The sequence below is a fragment of the Paramisgurnus dabryanus genome, chromosome 24 (assembly GCF_030506205.2).
Source record: "Paramisgurnus dabryanus chromosome 24, PD_genome_1.1, whole genome shotgun sequence".
Lineage (NCBI taxonomy): Eukaryota > Metazoa > Chordata > Actinopteri > Cypriniformes > Cobitidae > Paramisgurnus > Paramisgurnus dabryanus.
Genome location: NC_133360.1, coordinates 8,315,520 through 8,334,831, shown reverse-complemented (window position 1 = coordinate 8,334,831; position 19,312 = coordinate 8,315,520). Strand labels below are relative to the sequence as shown.

The following is a 19,312-nucleotide window of genomic DNA, read 5'->3' as shown; positions in this document are numbered from 1 at the left end:
TGGGCTCTTTTGACTCATTAACACCACTGTAACATTTTGTGAGCTGAGTATTGCCACTAGAAGCACCACTCATTTTTACGTCAGTGTTCTAGTTATCAATGCTCGACGAAAGAGAGGGAGAGATTTCACTAAATGAGAACAGCTTTTTTGCTGATAACTGTTATATTGTTTTTCTGAAATCAAGAGATTTTCCTAGGTACTTTAAACTGCTCATCCGAAGTCAACTTTACTTTCTGCTGTGCCCTTTTTTGGCTTGACCCCGGTGATTGCTGCTTGCAGCTATATTTTTGTCTTGTTTTCAGTAAAAATATCAAAAAATTCTTAAATTAAGATGCTTTTTCTTGATGAGCAAAAAGACCCAAGAAAATAAGTCTAGTTTTAAGATCAAAAATATCAAATTTAAGTGATTTTGTGCATAAAACAAGCAAAAAAATCTTGAACATTTTTCTTAAACACTAAGTTCAAGAAAAATTCCAGAAAAATTTGCTTACCCCATTGGCAGATTTTTTTGCTTGTTTTATGCACAAAATCACTTAAATTTGATATTTTGGGTCTAAAAACTAGACTTATTTTCTTGGGTCGTTTTGCTCATCAAGAGAAAGCATCTTAATTTAAGATTTTTTTTAGATATTTTTTACTGAAAACAAGACAAAAATGCTAAGAATTTTTTTTCTTGAAAATAATTTTTTGCAGTGTAAAGATTTCAATAAAACCTCTGACATATTGTTACGTCACTGCCTAATATCGCAACCAACAAATTTTTTTACATTTTTAACAAACTAAGCATGCTTACGCACAAATTTGTTCATAAAATGTGTGTACAGACCTTTAAACTTACAAGTCATGATTCAACAAAAACTTTCATACCAAAATGTTTTTTTAACCTCTTGAAAAGCACCCCCATTCTGGCCCGAAACCATGAAAATACCTACTTTCACTAAAAGGGCTGTTTTTACTAAACCATTTATAGTATAAGCATAACTGTGGTATCATTAGATAGAAGACACTTTGAGCTTCGTTTTCCATGTTTCAAAATTATTTTAAGATAAAAAAAAAATTTAGAGAGGCTGAAGTACATTGTAATAAAATTTTTTTTTTGCATAACATCTTTTTTAACACTAAAAATCTTAATGATAAATATATGTGTGAAACCTAGAAATGCAATGAGGCCAAAGCCACAAGTCTAAAGAAGTTATATTTCACGTTTGAAGTCAATAGACCCAAAAATGAGGTTCTTGCAAGAGTTTTTGTAAGACTAGTGCCTTTTCTAAGTGCCAGTCAGCCACAAAATAAAAGTCTTTTGTTTACATGCATACACGTTCGTTCTTTTTATTGTTTATCCTTATATAAGCGTATAAAATGCCGTATCCACACCAGGAAATAAAGCTTCACACAAAGATCGTTGAATTCGTGTTCTAATTGGCTACACGTTCTGTCTATCAATATTTTCCATGAAGTCATTGGAGGAACGCGCGAGTCAGATGACGTCACGATATTAGACAGCGCTGTTTGGATATTATGTATTATTCTCCCGCCTACTTGTACAATCAAGTTTGAGCGCTGGTTTTGAACGCGAGTGTGCTCTCATATACAAGTGTTACGATGTAAATAGTCCTCAGATTGTATATTATAATCTATTACAAGACGTGCATCTGAAATCTGATGTAAACAATGGAAAATATATCCATATTTCACGGATTATACACATTTGTGGACAACAGTGGTCATTGGATGTACTTTGTTGGAGAGTTTTTATGGGTTATTCACACATCTGAAACAGACTGGATTCGATTCGCGTTCCTTATACCAGCACAAAGGTAAGGAGTCAGTTTATATTATGCATGTTGTCATCTGGACTTCTGTAATAAAATACTATATTTATGATACTAGAGCAATTTAATCTCAAAACGGACACCATACACTGATGCTAAACCCTTAGACCTTTTAAACGATGTATAGTGTTATTATTATTCTTGTTTGTACACAGTAGGCTATATATATATTGTTAGCAGCATTAAAAAAAACTGACGTCCTTGCGTCCGCGAGCTAGTGCGCGTCGAGAGGTTAATGTACACTGCAAAAAATGATTTTCAAGAAAAAAATCTTAGTATTTTTGTCTTCTTTTCAGTAAAAATATCAAAAAATTCTTAAATTAAGATGCTTTATCTTGATGAGCAAAACGACCCAAGAAAATAAGTCTAGTTTTTAGACCAAAAATATAAAATTTAAGTGATTTTGTGCATAAAACAAGCAAAAAAATCTTGAACATTTTTCTTAAACACTAAGTTCAAGAAAAATTCCAGAAAAATGTGTTACCCCATTGGCAGATTTTTTGCTTGTTTTATGCACACTTAAATGTGATATTTTTGGGTCTAAAAACTAGACTTATTTTCTTGGGTCGTTTTGCTCATCAAGACAAAAAGCATCTTAATTTAAGAATTTTTTGATATTTTTACTGAAAACAAGACAAAAATTCTAAGAATTTTTTTCTTGAAAATAATTTTTTGCAGTGTATAGATTTCAATAAAACCTCTGACATATTGTTACGTCACTGCCTAATATCACAACCATCAAAATTTTGAACATTTTTAACAAACTAAGCATGCTTACGCAAAAATTTGTTCGTAAAATGTGTACAGACCTTTAAACTTACAAGTCATGATTCAACAAAAAATTTCATACTAAAATTTATTTTAAATGTACACTGCAAAAAATTATTTTCAAGAAAAAAAATTCTTAGTATTTTTGTCTTGTTTTAAGTAGAAATCTCTAAAAATTCTTAAATTAAGATGCTTTATCTTGATGAGCAAAACGACCCAAGAAAATAAGTCTAGTTTTTAGACCAAAAATATCAAATTTAAGTGATTTTGTGCATAAAACAAGCAAGGCAAATCTGCCAATGGGGTAAGCAAAAAAATCTAGATTTTCTTTCTTAAACACTAAATTCAAGACAAATTCAAGAAAAATTTGCTTACCCCATTGACTAGACTTATTTTCTTGGGTCGTTTTGCTTATCTAGAAAATACATCTTCATTTAAGAATTTTTAGAGATTTCTAGTTAAAACAAGACAAAAATACTAAGATTTTTTTTTCTTGAAAATAATTTTTTGCAGTGTATGCAAAAACGTAAGAACAACATAGACCACACGTGCGCAATAATCATAAACCCTATAATATATATCTGTGTTATATATACTTTTTCCTTGTTCATGATTATTGTGTACATGTGGTATAAGTTGTTCTTACCTTTTTGCATACATTTAAAATACATTTTTGTACGAAAGTTAAAACGTCCATTTTACGAACAAATAAATGCTTAGTGAATGAGACCCAATGACCTTGACTGTCTCTTAATGCTTGTTTTCATAATTGTGAGACGGCAACCACGGCAAAGATCAAATATCAAACATGCCAGCATGTCAACCAAACGTGAGCGTGACAAAGCTATCTCCGTCTCGTGCGTGCTAATAGCTAACAGATCAAATCAGGGCAGATCCCGATTGCTCAATAAGCTAAATCCCTTTCATCATCTGGAATAACTGCTCGGATTCACCCCAGTGCGGCGTGGATAAGATCGACCACGTCGTACCATGGAGGACGTCTCCTTTAGACATTGAGACACAGATAAAACCAGGAGATCAGGTTTAGACTTGTTTAAAAAGGCTTTACGGTCAATACTATCCTGCCGTCCCAAACGATTCTTTCCTTTCTAGACAAAGCCGAAGCTGAAATTGTAACTGAGAAAGGTCAAGGATACAGACATGCTAAGATGCTTAATTATTAATAAAATATAAGCCTGAGGCGGATACGCTAACCCACCAATGGTGTGGCTATTTGTTTGTTCGATTTTAGTAACAAATGTCTCCTGGTTACATGCAAATGTAAATTATTTACAGATAACACTAAAATGCGAGTCATTTTTGATAAAAGCATGTGTTAAATGCAAAAACGAATGGAAAATATTGGGTATACTCACTGATAATGGACCCAAGATGGTCCCAGAGTTTTCTTGAACTGAGCCAGACCAACAATGTCTATGTAGATGAGCTCCACAACTTTATCGCCCTTGGTGGGGCAGCTAGACTTGTTGCCCATCACTTTCTTCATGATCCTGGTGAAAGACAGATATTGAAACAAGTTAAAACACAAACGAAACATCTTCACATATAGTGAAACTCGAACGTAATAGTAAACTGTAATGCTGTCGACTCTATAAAGACAAAACTGAGAGAGAAACACTTTCATAAGGTACAGACTAATGCTGTGTACACACCAAATGCGAATTTAACGATTTGCACGAGTACATTACGTACAAAGTCAATGCAAAGACGCAAATAGATTTGGGAACTGGGCAGCGTGATTGCCGCAAAAACACACACTTTTTGTTTTTAACTTTTTTAGGATGTCAAATAAATCTTTAGTGTCCCCATGTACGTATGTTAAGTTTTAGCTTAAAATATAATAAAGATAATTCATTAAAACATGCTAAAATTGCCACTTTGTAGATGTGAACAAAAATGTGCAGGTTTTTGGTATGTCCTTTTAAATGCAAATGAGCTGATCTAAAGCAAACACTGATCACCATAATGGTGGTTTGTTGAAACTGAAACTCAATTGTGCTGTCAATAATTTTTTCTATCTCTTTCTCTCTGCATTTAATGGCAATGCCATGGTTGGATAGTGCATATTAAGGGGTGGTATTATCATAATAGGATACCCTTTTGACATCACAAGAGGAGCCAAATTTTTGGCACTTTTGTTAAACTGAAGTTTAAATCCAACAAACTTTGAGAGGCAAAAGGGCGATACATGCTCGCAAAGACTCACTCCTTCAGTTCGGCGAGAGATGCAGATATGCGGATGTCGTGGCCGAGCAGGTACAGCGTGGTGATGAGGTCACTCCACTGAACCAACTCCCCGAGAGGACCGCCGCTGAATGCGTTCTCCGCTATCTTAAAACCAGACTCCTTCGTCAGGAGACCCAGGTGCACCAAGATCTGAAAAATTAACAAAAGAAAAAAAATACTCCTTAAAGTAAGCTTGATCATATTTTTATTTATTAAAAATGCATCAAAGACTGCTTTAAATTATGTTATAGAGATCTCTGATGAATGCTTAATATTAAGTGAATGGCTTCCTAAAAGCCCAATTTCAGCTGGAATGTTTATGGTTGTAATATCATGCATCCTAAAATTTTAACTACACATGAGCATTCTGGGTAAAGAAATTTTACAGAAATGTGGAAAAACGGTTTAACGCACCTTTTTGCGTTTTCGGCTTGCGAGGTTCTGTTTGTAAGCGAGGGAGCTGATGGCGCTCATCCAAGGTTCCTCCATGCGTTTGATTCGCAGCATCATCCAGCGAAACTCCTCGCGCTGGGACATCGCACGGTACAGCTCGTCGAAACTTGTGCGGATCCCGGCCTGAACGAAATGCAAACGTTAAGAGTTTAAAACACGACAAGCACAAACGTCATTATTCAAAGCGACGCCCTCACACACATACCTGTGAATTCCGGTCGGATTCGTCGGTGATGCTCTTGATTCTCCACGGCAAATGAGGACACCAGTTTTCCACCTGTCAGGCACACCAAAACAGAGTTAGTGTCTTGACTTTTTTTACTTAGTATTTTTGTCTTGTTTTCAGTAAAAATATCTAAAAATATTTCAATTAATGAGTAAAATGACCTAAGAATATAAGTATAGTTTATAGACAAAAAATAAAACATTTAAGTGAATTTAAACTTAAAACAATCAAAAATATCTGCCAATGGGGTGAGAATAAAAAAAAAGTTTTCTTTTTTCTTAAACACTTAATTTAAACAAAATGTTCTCACCGCATTGACAGATAATTTTGCTTGTTTAAAGCACAAAATCACTTAAATTGTATATTATTTTGTCAAAAAATGTGACTTATTTTCTTAGGTCATTTTGCTCATCAAGAAAATACATCTTGATATTTCTACTGAAAACAAGACAAAAATACTAAGTAAGAAAGTAATTTTTCCAGTGTAAATAATTGGGTCTGTTTCCTGGATGTTATATAACAATTGTGCATTCAGCAAAAAAAAAAAACACTTTCCGTCTTTTAATGGTTTGTTAGGATAAGGCAATATTTGGCTGAGATGCAATTATTTGAAAGTCTGGAATCTAAGGATGCAAAAAATCTAAATATTGAGAAATTCACCTTTAAAAGTGTCCAAATGAAGTCTTTAGCAATGCATTACTAGTGATACATCCATTTTTGATATATTTACAGTAGGAGATTTTCAAAATATCTTAATTGAACATGATCTTAACTTAATATCCTAATGATTTATCCATTAAATGTATGGTTGGCTATTGCTACAAATACACCCGTGAGACTAAAGACAGGTTTTGTGGTCCAGGTTCGCAAATAACATTATACATATACAAATGCTAAGTTAAAATTTAATTTGAACCTAGAAATAAAAGTATTCAGAACAATCAAATCTATCAAACAATGTAAAAAACAAAAAGACGTAATCGGCACAATTTCTCGGTCACCTGCCAAATAAGCACATTTGAGACAACGACTACTTAATTTCCATTAATTTAATGCATTGAATTACGCTGTAAAAACATGAATCATCAGGATTTGTAAACTCGGAGTGCATGTCAGCTTAAATCCAGCTAACTCAGTAATCCGCATGTAAACGAACGGGGCATGTTTGGAAACCTATCTTTGTCATTGTGTCATTTCTCACTCTCTCTCTTTGTAAATACGTCTGAGCCTTCATTTAACTACCTGATTGACATTTAAATTATACATACGCTACAACAGAGAGAAAGAGAGACGGAGAGATGGTTGATATGGAAATGTATGCATGTCGCCATGGTGACGCTGTGAAAGTCATGAGACGGCGCTGTGTGTGTCTCTATAATGATTTTCAGATGTTAACACAAGTGTTATATATTTATGAAAAATAATTAATGACGCGACTAACATTCTTCAATAGCTTGAAAGCTCGAGACGGAGTCAGACATCATTATCATACATATATAAACGTATATACCTCACTCAGGTAAATGAAGAACGAACAGGTGGATCCGTCGACTCCGTAGTTTCCGTAACAGGGGTCCGAACGCCACATGTCCTTCATCCACTGGGGAGGAAGAGAGACGTTAAAAAAAAGTTAGTTCAGAGGTGTAACAGACAAAAATAATCAATAAAATAATAATAATAAAACAATGTATAAAAGTAATTCAGCTCAACGAAATAAATGCTTGCCTGTCAAATCATATCATTCAGGTATTAAGCTAGCTAAGATACACGTAATTCACAACTGACAGGACTCGTGCTAGTGTAAAAGAGACTTTATTTCCCCTAAACTTCACTTCAGATTCGGCTGGCTCGACGGAAACCTTCTCAGGATGACCTTCAGATAAAACGGTTTCCTGATCCTGGTTGTATCTTGTTTCTCCCTACGGTAACTCTCACCCCAGGCTTATTGATCCCAAGTATCGATCAACGTTTTTGAGAAACATTTTTGTGTGTATTTCTGCCGAGTCAGAATTTTGAACGAGTTATCCGAGAAGAAAAGATTAGCCTGAAAATGAACTGTTTTACGCAAACTACTATGATCTGGAAAATGTGTATTGCGTAATTTTTTTCTTTAATATGTTTTTGTTTCGGTAAATAAATAGCTGGGGACAGTCTTTTCCAGTTGTGCTCAGTCTTTGTTTACAGTTACAAGAAACAATCCTTAAGTGTGTTGTGTTCAGTCCTAAAATGTTTTAGGAAGTCCTTCGGTGTGTCCCCAGCTTTAGTTAATCAGAAAACTGTGGAATACATATGAATTGCAATGAGATAGCGTTGGAGATCTCACAAGAATTCGTAGGTATTTTACGAGTTGGTTAATTCGTATGAATTCGTTCAAAGTGAATCGTACAAAAACATATGATTATCATACAAAAACAATAACAAAACCCCACCCCTAACCCCAATGTCAAAGGGGCAAAAGCAAATTGTACAAAAATGTCAGAATGTGGTCATACGAATTAATAGGAATTAGCCACCTCGTAAAATTTGGATGGAATTGGTACGTATTATATGAGCTGGTTAATTCGTATGAATTCGAACGAAGTGAATCGCACAAAAACTTAAGAAAATACAATAACGAAACCCCACCCCTAACCCCAATGTCACAGGGGCAAAAGTAAAACGTACAAAAATGTATGAATGTGGTTGTACAAATTAATACAAATTAGCCATCTCGTAAAATTTGTATGGAATTTGTACGTATTTTATGAATTGGTTAATCCATATGAATTAACAAATACAAATACATATGATAATTATAAAAAATACAATAACGAAACCCCACCCCTAACCCCAGCGTCACAGGGGCAAAAGCAAATCGTACAAAAATGTATGAATGTGGTCGTACGAATTAGCCACCTCGTAAAATTTGGACAGAATTCGTACGTATTTTATGAGTTGGTTAATTCGTATGAATTTATAGAAAGTGAATCATACAAAAACATATGATTATCATAAAAAACTATAATGAAACCCCACCCCAACGTCACGGGTCAAAAGCAAATCGTACAAAAATGTGTGATGTGGTAGTACGAATAAATACGAATAAGCCACCTCGTAAAATTCGGACGGAATTCGTACGTATTATATGAGCTGGTTAATTCGTATGAATTCATACGAAGTGAATCGAACAAAAACTTAAGAAAATACAATAACGAAACCCCACCCCTAACCCCAATGTCACAGGGGCAAAAGTAAAACGTACAAAAATGTATGAATGTGGTTGTACATTTAATACGAATTAGCTATCTCGTAAAATTTTATGGAATTTGTACGTATTTTATGAATTGGTTAATTCATATGAATTAACAAATACTAATACATATGATAATTATAAAAAATACAATAACGAAACCCCACCCCTAACCCCAGCGTCACAGGGGCAAAAGCAAATCATACAAAAATGTATGAATGTGATCGTACGAATTAGCCACCTCGTAAAATTCGGACAGAATTCGTACGTATTTTATGAGTTGATTAATTCGTATGAATTTATAGAAAGTGAATCATACAAAAACATATGATTATCATAAAAAACTATAATGAAACCCCACCCCAACGTCACGGGTCAAAAGCAAATCGTACAAAAATGTACGAATGTGGTCGTACAAAATAATACGAATTAGCCACCTCGTAAAATTTGGATGGAATTCGTACGTATTATATGAGCTGGTTAATTCGTATGAATTCGTACGAAGTGAATCGCACAAAAACTTAAGAAAATACAATAACGAAACCCCACCCCTAACCCCAATGTCACAGGGGCAAAAGTAAAACGTACAAAAATGTATGAATGTGGTTGTACGAATTAATATGAATTAGCCATCTCGTTAAATTTTATGGAATTTGTACGTATTTTATGAATTGGTTAATTCATATGAATTAACAAATACAAATACATATGATAATTATAAAAAATACAATAACGAAACCCCACCCCTAACCCCAGCGTCACAGGGGCAAAAGCAAATCGTACAAAAATTTATGAATGTGGTCGTACGAATTAGCCACCTCGTAAAATTCAAACAGAATTCGTACGTATTTTATGAGTTGGTTAATTCGTATGAATTTATAGAAAGTGAATCATACAAAAACATATGATTATCATAAAAAACTATAATGAAACCCCACCCCAATGTCACGGGTCAAAAGCAAATAGTACAAAAATGTACGAATGTGGTCGTACGAAATAATACGAATAAGCCACCTTGTAAAATTCGGATGGAATTCGTATGTATTATATGAGCTGGTTAAATTGTATGAATTCATACGAAGTGAATCGCACAAAAACTTAAGAAAATACAATAACGAAACCCCACCCCTAACCCCAATGTCACAGGGGCAAAAGTAAAGCGTACAAAAATGTATGAATGTGGTTGTACATTTAATACGAATTAGCCATCTCGTAAAATTTGTATGGAATTTGTAAGTATTTTATGAATTGGTTAATTCATATGAATTAACAAATACAAATACATATGATAATTATTTATAAATACAATAACGAAACCCCACCCCTAACCCCAGCGTCACAGGGGCAAAAGCAAATCATACAAAAATGTATGAATGTGGTCGTACAAATTAGCCACCTCGTAAAATTCGGACAGAATTCGTACGTATTTTATGAGTTGGTTAATTCGTATGAATTTATAGAAAGTGAATCATACAAAAACATATGATTATCATAAAAAACTATAATGAAACCCCACCCCAACGTCACGGGTCAAAAGCAAATCGTACAAAAATGTACGAATGTGGTCGTACAAAATAATACGAATTAGCCACCTCGTAAAATTTGGATGGAATTCGTACGTATTATATGAGCTGGTTAATTCGTATGAATTCGTACGAAGTGAATCGCACAAAAACTTAAGAAAATACAATAACGAAACCCCACCCCTAACCCCAATGTCACAGGGGCAAAAGTAAAACGTACAAAAATGTATGAATGTGGTTGTACGAATTAATATGAATTAGCCATCTCGTTAAATTTTATGGAATTTGTACGTATTTTATGAATTGGTTAATTCATATGAATTAACAAATACAAATACATATGATAATTATAAAAAATACAATAACGAAACCCCACCCCTAACCCCAGCGTCACAGGGGCAAAAGCAAATCGTACAAAAATTTATGAATGTGGTCGTACGAATTAGCCACCTCGTAAAATTCAAACAGAATTCGTACGTATTTTATGAGTTGGTTAATTCGTATGAATTTATAGAAAGTGAATCATACAAAAACATATGATTATCATAAAAAACTATAATGAAACCCCACCCCAATGTCACGGGTCAAAAGCAAATAGTACAAAAATGTACGAATGTGGTCGTACGAAATAATACGAATAAGCCACCTTGTAAAATTCGGATGGAATTCGTATGTATTATATGAGCTGGTTAAATTGTATGAATTCATACGAAGTGAATCGCACAAAAACTTAAGAAAATACAATAACGAAACCCCACCCCTAACCCCAATGTCACAGGGGCAAAAGTAAAGCGTACAAAAATGTATGAATGTGGTTGTACATTTAATACGAATTAGCCATCTCGTAAAATTTGTATGGAATTTGTAAGTATTTTATGAATTGGTTAATTCATATGAATTAACAAATACAAATACATATGATAATTATTTATAAATACAATAACGAAACCCCACCCCTAACCCCAGCGTCACAGGGGCAAAAGCAAATCATACAAAAATGTATGAATGTGGTCGTACAAATTAGCCACCTCGTAAAATTCGGACAGAATTCGTACGTATTTTATGAGTTGGTTAATTCGTATGAATTTATAGAAAGTGAATCATACAAAAACATATTATTATCATAAAAAACTATAATGAAACCCCACCCCAACGTCACGGGTCAAAAGCAAATCGTACAAAAATGTACGAATGTGGTCGTACGAATTAATACGAATAAGCCACCTCTTAAAATTAGCATGGAATTCGTACATATTTTATGAGTTGGTTAATTCGCATAAATTCGTTCAAAGTGAATCGTACAGAAATATATGATTATCATAAAACAATAACGAAACCACACCTCTAAACCCAATGTCACAGGGACAAAAGCAAATCGTACAAAAATGTATGATTGTGTTCTTATGAATTAATACGAATTAGCCACCTCATTAAATTCGGAAAGAATTTGTACGTATTTTTTGAGTTGGTTAATTCGTATGAATTCGTACAAAATGAATCGTACAAAAACATACGATAATCATAAAAAATGTATGAATATGATCGTACAAATGAATATGAATATACCTTGTCAAATCTGAACGAATTGCCATGAGATAGCGTTGAAGATCACTAAGAAAGCCATAACATCACTTTGTCCTCACATGTTAATACTCAACTCAGAATTCATCAAAGACTTAAATAATGAGTTAAATGCACATCCCTACAATCTTTAGTATATATTACGACATATTATAGTATATACGACATATATATAGTATATATTACTTCACCCACAAACATTTGTATCAAGTGATTCTTTAATTTGGCAACAAAGTTATCTCAATGCAAATATTTCATTTTAAGAGCCAATTTTTCTCTAGCCATATTTGTAGTCTGGAGTGCTGACTATGAGCACAGCCCTCATTAATAAAGCAAAACCAGTTAATAGCTTTCAAAAATGCAACAAAATGGATCAATGGCTGCGGTAACGGGAGAGGTTCCGCCGAGAGCCTTTAATTAAAATGTCTATCTGTCTGGATTTAGGATGAAAATGTCTCTTAGGTGAAGTCCAGCAGAGGATGATATCACAGTATGCCACCGCGAAAGAGGAAGGCAAAATTAATAATAAAGTCACTCAAATGAGTTTCAGATTGAGAGGGAGAAGTTTTCAATGGATTCATTACATTCTGGAAGAGAAAGTTTCAACTTCCATTGTCAAACTCTGAGGATCGGAGACATGACTCACCTTTATCTTGCCCTCACAATGCGGGAAACCGTCGAGCGACGGTAGATCGCATTTCTCCTGAGCTCCGTTAAGCAAGTCTGCAAACACATAAGAGAGAAGTCAACGTCAATTAGTGCACAACGATTTCAATATTACACAATCACAGCTCATTCAGAACATGGGAATTTGCGTGTAGAAAGATCAATACAGTCAAATTACAACGCAATGCATCGAAATTAACACGTTAATTAACGTAAAAAATTTAACGAATAGTGCGAAAAACAATTTTTGACATAAAACAATTAGAAATTTTAGCACTTATGCATTGAAAATATTAAGCATTAGATCACAGAATCGTCATAATGCTTTCGTCATCGCTATCGTTTCACTATCTAAAAATAGGTAACCAGGCAAAAACCTGATAAAATACCAAGTATCAGCATTTGCAGTTTGAACTTTACTTTACCCTCGAATTTCCCTTTGGAGGCAAACAAACGCAGTCGAACCCCATTTATATCTATCTGTATTTCTGTTGAGTCATCACATTTTCACATTATTTCCTTTTGTGAAGCTACAGAATGCAGTCGATAGCTCTGCCCATACAGGCCCTCGTTGAAAGCACCCTGGACTATTTTTGCAGATTCGAAAGAAACAAATCTTCGGGGATGTAAAGTACAAGTAGTGCACCCTATAAAGTCAACACTCTACATATAATGTACTTTGTGAGCGAGTCGATCCAAGTAGTACTGTATGCTTTTATAGATGCCATTATCTGAAAAGTCTGCCTGACTTTTGTGCAACCAATCATCATCTTCCATTTGCATTAGCTATAAAAACCCTGAGGAGACTAACAGGTTCCATAGGCAGCGTTCTGTGGGAAGTTTGTGTTTGAGAAGAAAAGACATTGTTTCGTGAAAAAAATGAGAGGAGAAGGAAACCGATAAGACTGTTTGGGAAAACTCCTGAATGACTTCAAACACTGATTTTCCAATAAATACATACGCAGCAGACATTTAAAATTTAAAATGCAGCAATGCATTTATATATCCAAAAGTGTCCGTCTTAAAATGGCCATCATTCTTTATTATATTACGCATTAAGATGGGAAATATGCATTAGGTCATGAAACATGAGCAGCAGGTTTATTCAAATGCATTAGCCAACCACTAATGGCTTCTAATTTATCTGTTTAACTGGCTATTTACAATTTCAATATACAGTTACGTTTTTTAAAACACAGTTTATTTAATTTATATTTTTGTTCTACTGTTCTGATTCGTTCTATTGCCTATAATTAGTTTACAATACGAAGTAAATTAGTTTGTACAAATTTTTATTTGTTACCATTTTCACTGATAAATTTAGTTCTACATCGTATTCATTTATAGCTGCGGTGTCGAAATTGGCTTCGAACATTTTACTATAATTGGTATTAGATACTGATTCGTCGTCACAAGGACTCTAACATTTACATTACGTAACATTTACGCATTTTTGGCAGATGCTTTTATTCAAAGTGCATAACAAGGGACTTTTTATCAGTAAATGTGTTTCCTGGGTTTGAAGTCAAACTTTGAACCCATGCCCTTCTGCAGTGTTACACTTTAAGAAGTGAAAGTTAGATTTACTTAATAAAAATGTGTTCATTTGGTAACATTTGAAAAAATAAAATAGTTTTATCAACTTTAAGTGAAAATTGTTAAGGTAAAATCTTTTTTTAAATTACTTTATTTGGTAACACCCCAAAGTTTTAAGCTTTATCAACTTAAAATTCTATCTTAAAGTGAGAAAAATTAAGTTGAAAAAATAATATTTTTAGGCGTTACCAGTTAAAGTAATTTTTTAACTCTTTCAACGCCAGCATATTTAAAAAGTTGCCAGCCAGCAGCAGCATTTTTTATGATTTTTACAAAAGTTTAATGCCTTATAGAAAATGTTATTTTTTTAAATATATAAACATATAAAATGAAATAACAGATCCTTTGCTTTAAAAAATGAAAACGCTTCATCCTATCTTCATTTGTTCTCTTTTTATCACCTCTCAAATATGAAGGCGTTCTAAGCGTTCTAAGCGAATCTGCGAGACGTTAGTTTTTGTTTACGTTTGAATTGTTTTCAAACAGACGAAGCGTAGTTAACTCCCTCCCCCTCCCTTCCGTGCTTTCATGAACGCGCCCAACCCCCACCCCCAAATCCTTCTTGTCGTTTATTGGCTGGAATACTTTGTTATGGTTTCTGTTTGTAGGTTTGGCCACTGTGTTGTTATCACCGTTTGTGAAGCCTGGGCTGTCTACAGAGATCGTGTTTTTTTACAGTTTGATCAGCGGACAGGCAGCAAGCAGATAGTGAGGAGATGTTTGCTGTATGTAACAAAAAATGGTTTAAAACGCGTCAATTCGCTTAGAGCACCTTTTGTTAGAGATCAGATTCAGAACAATGATCAAAACGCACACTGAGTTTTTATTGTTTTTTATTGTTGAGTGGCTGCTTCAGTGTTGCGCAACTGTGGGGTTCACACCATACGCGAGTTTAACGGTTTGCACGAGAAGATTACATGCAAAGACGCGATCAGACGTGGGGCGATACGAATGACGTGATATGGGCGGCGCATATGCCATGAAAAAATGCGTTTTTCGTCTCAAACGCATCTTCGCCCAAGTTGAAAATATTAGAAAACTTTGAATGACACAAAGTTAATCTAGAGCGAGTAACGCGATGCCCTGTGTTTGGTGTGTACGTAGCATAAGAGCAAAAGCTAGTGGATAATAGCAGAAATATGGATTGCTGTAAAACCTCGTCATTGGCAGGGAAGCGTTTTCTGTTAATTGACGAGATAACTTGTCAATGGCGGGGAAAGAGTTAAGTTAATCCAAATTGCACTTTTTACACATAATGCTCTACCACTGAGCTATATAACACAAACTCAAACTGATTTTTCTTTAATTTTTTATTTGTTAACTTCAATTCATTCAAACATGTTAAATGCGAACATTAAATGCACAGTTTCGCATAAAGCGATAACTTTAACTTATGAGAAAAGGTGCATGACAGTGACCCGGAAGCCAGAAGTCTAAGATGGTATGAGGATGAGTAAAAGTTAACTCATTTCCAGGTTAACTATTCTTTTAAACGAGAGAGTATTTTGAAAAGGTAGGAGCAAGATTAAGGAATAAAAACTATAAACAAAGAATAAAACAAGCTGTGAAATCTGCCTGCCACAGCAGCTGTGGTTTGTTTCAGTTCAGCATGATGTAACCACTTAAACTCAATTGGCTGGCTGGTTTTGTTTAACACAGAAACCAAATTTGATGCAAAATTACACTGAATTACGGCATAATTGGACCTTAATCACACATTGACTCGCAAACAAAGCCCAGGTCTGTTTCAATCACGCACACACACCAAAGATTCATCCACTGTGGAAAGTTTGTGTCGTGAGATGCGTCAAACTACAACAACACATTAAAGTTGGGACATGCTTGCCAATATCGTCACCTTATGATTGGATGATAGTACCAATGACATCCCAATTCATTCTTTCTACCAAAGCGATTCACGCGAAATGCTGATTTGAACTAACATCAGTTTTCCCTGGATTTATTTCCATTCTCTTAAGTGTTTTGTTTTTCTCTGGCAAAGAAGAAAAACAGCTGCACTTGACACCCTTCTTGTACACAACAGATAAAGGGGCGTTTTCCATCATACTTCTGCCAATACTCTACACACAACACGCATGAGATGCTGCAAAACAAACATGAGATTGAGAAAAAGAGAGAGAGAGAGATGCATTCAAAGTGACGGTCTCTCTCTCTCTCTCTCTCTCTCTCTCTCTCGCTTCAGTAAGTCACATTTTGCTTAAAGCTGCACACACGGAGTCTCTCTCTCTCTCTTCCTTTCTCTCTCTCAAGCTAAAGTAAACTCAAATGGCATTGCTAATGCTGATAATATGTAGTACTGTGCGAGTACACCGAAGTGTGTTTATAATCTCTTTCCCTGACGATTTGAGGCCGGTCAGTTTTTCTGCCAAGCTGCGGGGGTTTGCTAAAGCGTTCAAAGGGATGTGACACACACCCATCCTGAAACTCAAAAATAATGATCATTCTCTCAAGAATTTTGTGAGATTTTAATAAACTTTTTAGGGTTTAGGTAATAAGACATTCAACCACATTAGTGTACTTACATACATGTTCATGTTGAGGTATTTGTGTAATTACATACCTGTTCATGTTCAGGTATGAGAAAAATGAACTGTACACTGTGTTCCTGGTAAGTTACCACAGATAAAACCGCATGCCCTTCAAAATGATAAAAAAAACTTCCACATCCTGTCTCAGGTCCGGCAAAAACATGTGACTTTGCAGAAAGAGACTGTAGTTTTCCCTTTTTTACTCCAAAGGTATTTTTTATATTGGTAACACTTACATTGGTTAATGCATGAGCTAACATAAACTAACAATATGCAATACTTCGACAGCATTTATTATGTTAATTTAGGCATTTAGTAAAGTTTAAAAAATCGAAACTGTAATGCACAATGAACTAAAATAAACAATTGTATTGGATGCTAAAATAAACTATATTGTTCGTTGTTAGTTCATGTTAACTAGTGGATTTAATACAAATACAACCTTAACGTAAAGTAATACTGTTTCATTTTTCAAATCATGTTTTGTTTTATAAATTGGCAAAAAAATTAATTCAAAATTACAAAAAATAAATAAACAAATAACAAATAAATTACAATTTATTTTATTTATAATTCATAAAAATACATTAAAACCAGTATCAGACGAAGATACAAATTTTGAGGAATAAACAACTGACATTTCACATTGGTAAGTTTGTCTTTTACCGTATAGACCTACAAAATGTAACTTTAACGTCAATAGTAAAATTTTCGTCTAAACGCTAACATTTAGCATTAACTAGCATATAACGCTAACTTGAGTTTTTAGCATTGCAACAACATTGTTATTAATTTAATGTGTCATTTCTACCCAGTCTCATGAAACTACATATCTATAGTTTCATTGGGCGCACTTGCGGTGATGCGATAAGCGTCTGGTCTGAACATAACTTCTGGTTTCTGTTTGTTTAATGGTCTGACTAGTTGCTGAAACTGAACTCTTAAACAAATACCTCGTCAAAAATAACAAATGTTTTGGGTTCCTATGTAATATACTTGTTGTTTATTTTGCTTGTTATATAAATAAACTACTTTTAAAGGACTTTGTTGTTATTTATTCTTCGCAGAGTTTACCGGAAGTTACGTGATGACCACGAAAGCAGCATGTTTATATTGTTACTGCTGAAACCTGCTGAAACCGTCTATAGTCACGTAATTTTTTGATTATTTTTTGCGATACTGTCACAAATTTCCGCATTTTTATGTGATCGTATCATGAATTTCTGTTTATGTGTCATTCTCATGTATTGTTTACTCAACTGTTTTGTCCTATTTTCTTACCATTGTCGCTTTATTTAGGGTCAGATTTGGTGTTTGCATTAGGATGTCATTTTAAGTATTGGTTTATACAATTTTTTCAGATTTTTTTTATATTTTCTGATTTTTAAACCATTGTCACCTGGAGTTAGGGTTAGATGTGGGTTTGTGTAAGGATGTAAGCATTTTATGTAAATCTAACCCTAAACTGAAGCGAAATTAGGACAAAGTTAAGTACGTGACAATGACACGTAAACAGAAATTTGTGACAGTATTACGAAAAAGAACAAAAAACTGACTATAGGTACGTAATTTTGTGAGACTGGACTGGTCATTTAATGTTGGGGTTCGTACATTTTGACTGTAACGTCACAGTCTGTGTAATGTTGGCCGGTTTTCCAAGGTTTACATAAGAAGGAGGAAACAATCTTGTTTGAGGCTCATGATATATCCATATACAATCATCTACGCCTAGATAAAAACAGTTTTACATTCTACGCCTCCTTTAAATTGATCATATTGTAATTATAACTGCTCACTATACAGCTACAATGTCACTTACTGTGGATGACTCATTAATGACTTTTGTTTTTTATTTCCAACTAATGCTTTCCAGACCATCATAAGTCACTCTTGTGTTTCACCAAACCCTCATCGATGTGAGCCAGCTGTATAAGATTACTGCACGGACATATTCAAATCAGCAGATTTCACGAATCAACAACGTTCAAAATAACAAAAAACCAAAAGTCGTTGGCGAATGAATAAGTTTACTGAGTGAGACAGTACGCATTGATCCCATTAAAAGTCAATCTGTCAACACCAACACCAACTAAAAGTACAGTGTGTGACTTCCCTTTACAAATAAAAATACACTTAACATGCAAACCACAAGCCCATTTGTACGATAAAACCCATGAAACATTGCATTAGCAAAGGTAATAAAACACAAATGATAAATTGACAACAAAGTGCACCAGATCATTACTTTAGAGTTCAAAAAGTGAGCTCAGTCTCGCTGAAACAATGTGCTTTGATCCAGAAAGGCCAAACATCCTACAAAATATATGAGATGAAACAGTTTGGGATGGAAACATGGGGTCATAAAAGTCCAAACAGTCCACCAAGTGTTTGTAAGTCAATCGACTGTCCAAATCCATGAACCATATTTTGCATTATTCCTTTATAAAATGTATCGTTCCTATGAGAATGTAAACTGATGGTCAAAAGCATCAAAACCCAGCGTGATCCTAATAGTTTCCAATCCAGTTGCAAAAACAATTTCAGGTTCCTTGATGCTTTCCCCAGTCAAAAAACGCATCACACTATCACACTCCCGTCCAGGACAGCAAACGTCCTGCAGAGTTTACCTCCAACTCTGCAAT

General features: G+C 34.4%; 1 protein-coding gene across 1 annotated transcript in view; it reads right to left on the bottom strand.

The window, feature by feature from the left end:
* Positions 1-19,312, bottom strand: part of mgat5 (alpha-1,6-mannosylglycoprotein 6-beta-N-acetylglucosaminyltransferase) — a 115,740-nt gene that overhangs the window by 66,961 nt on the left and 29,467 nt on the right. The window contains exons 4-9 of the mRNA XM_065244573.1: positions 12,506-12,582; positions 7,037-7,126; positions 5,506-5,577; positions 5,262-5,423; positions 4,828-4,997; positions 3,977-4,111 (exon numbers count right to left, since the gene is read on the bottom strand). Of these exons, the coding sequence (XP_065100645.1) occupies positions 3,977-4,111; positions 4,828-4,997; positions 5,262-5,423; positions 5,506-5,577; positions 7,037-7,126; positions 12,506-12,582 (706 nt within the window). The remainder of the gene's footprint in view (positions 1-3,976; positions 4,112-4,827; positions 4,998-5,261; positions 5,424-5,505; positions 5,578-7,036; positions 7,127-12,505; positions 12,583-19,312) is intronic.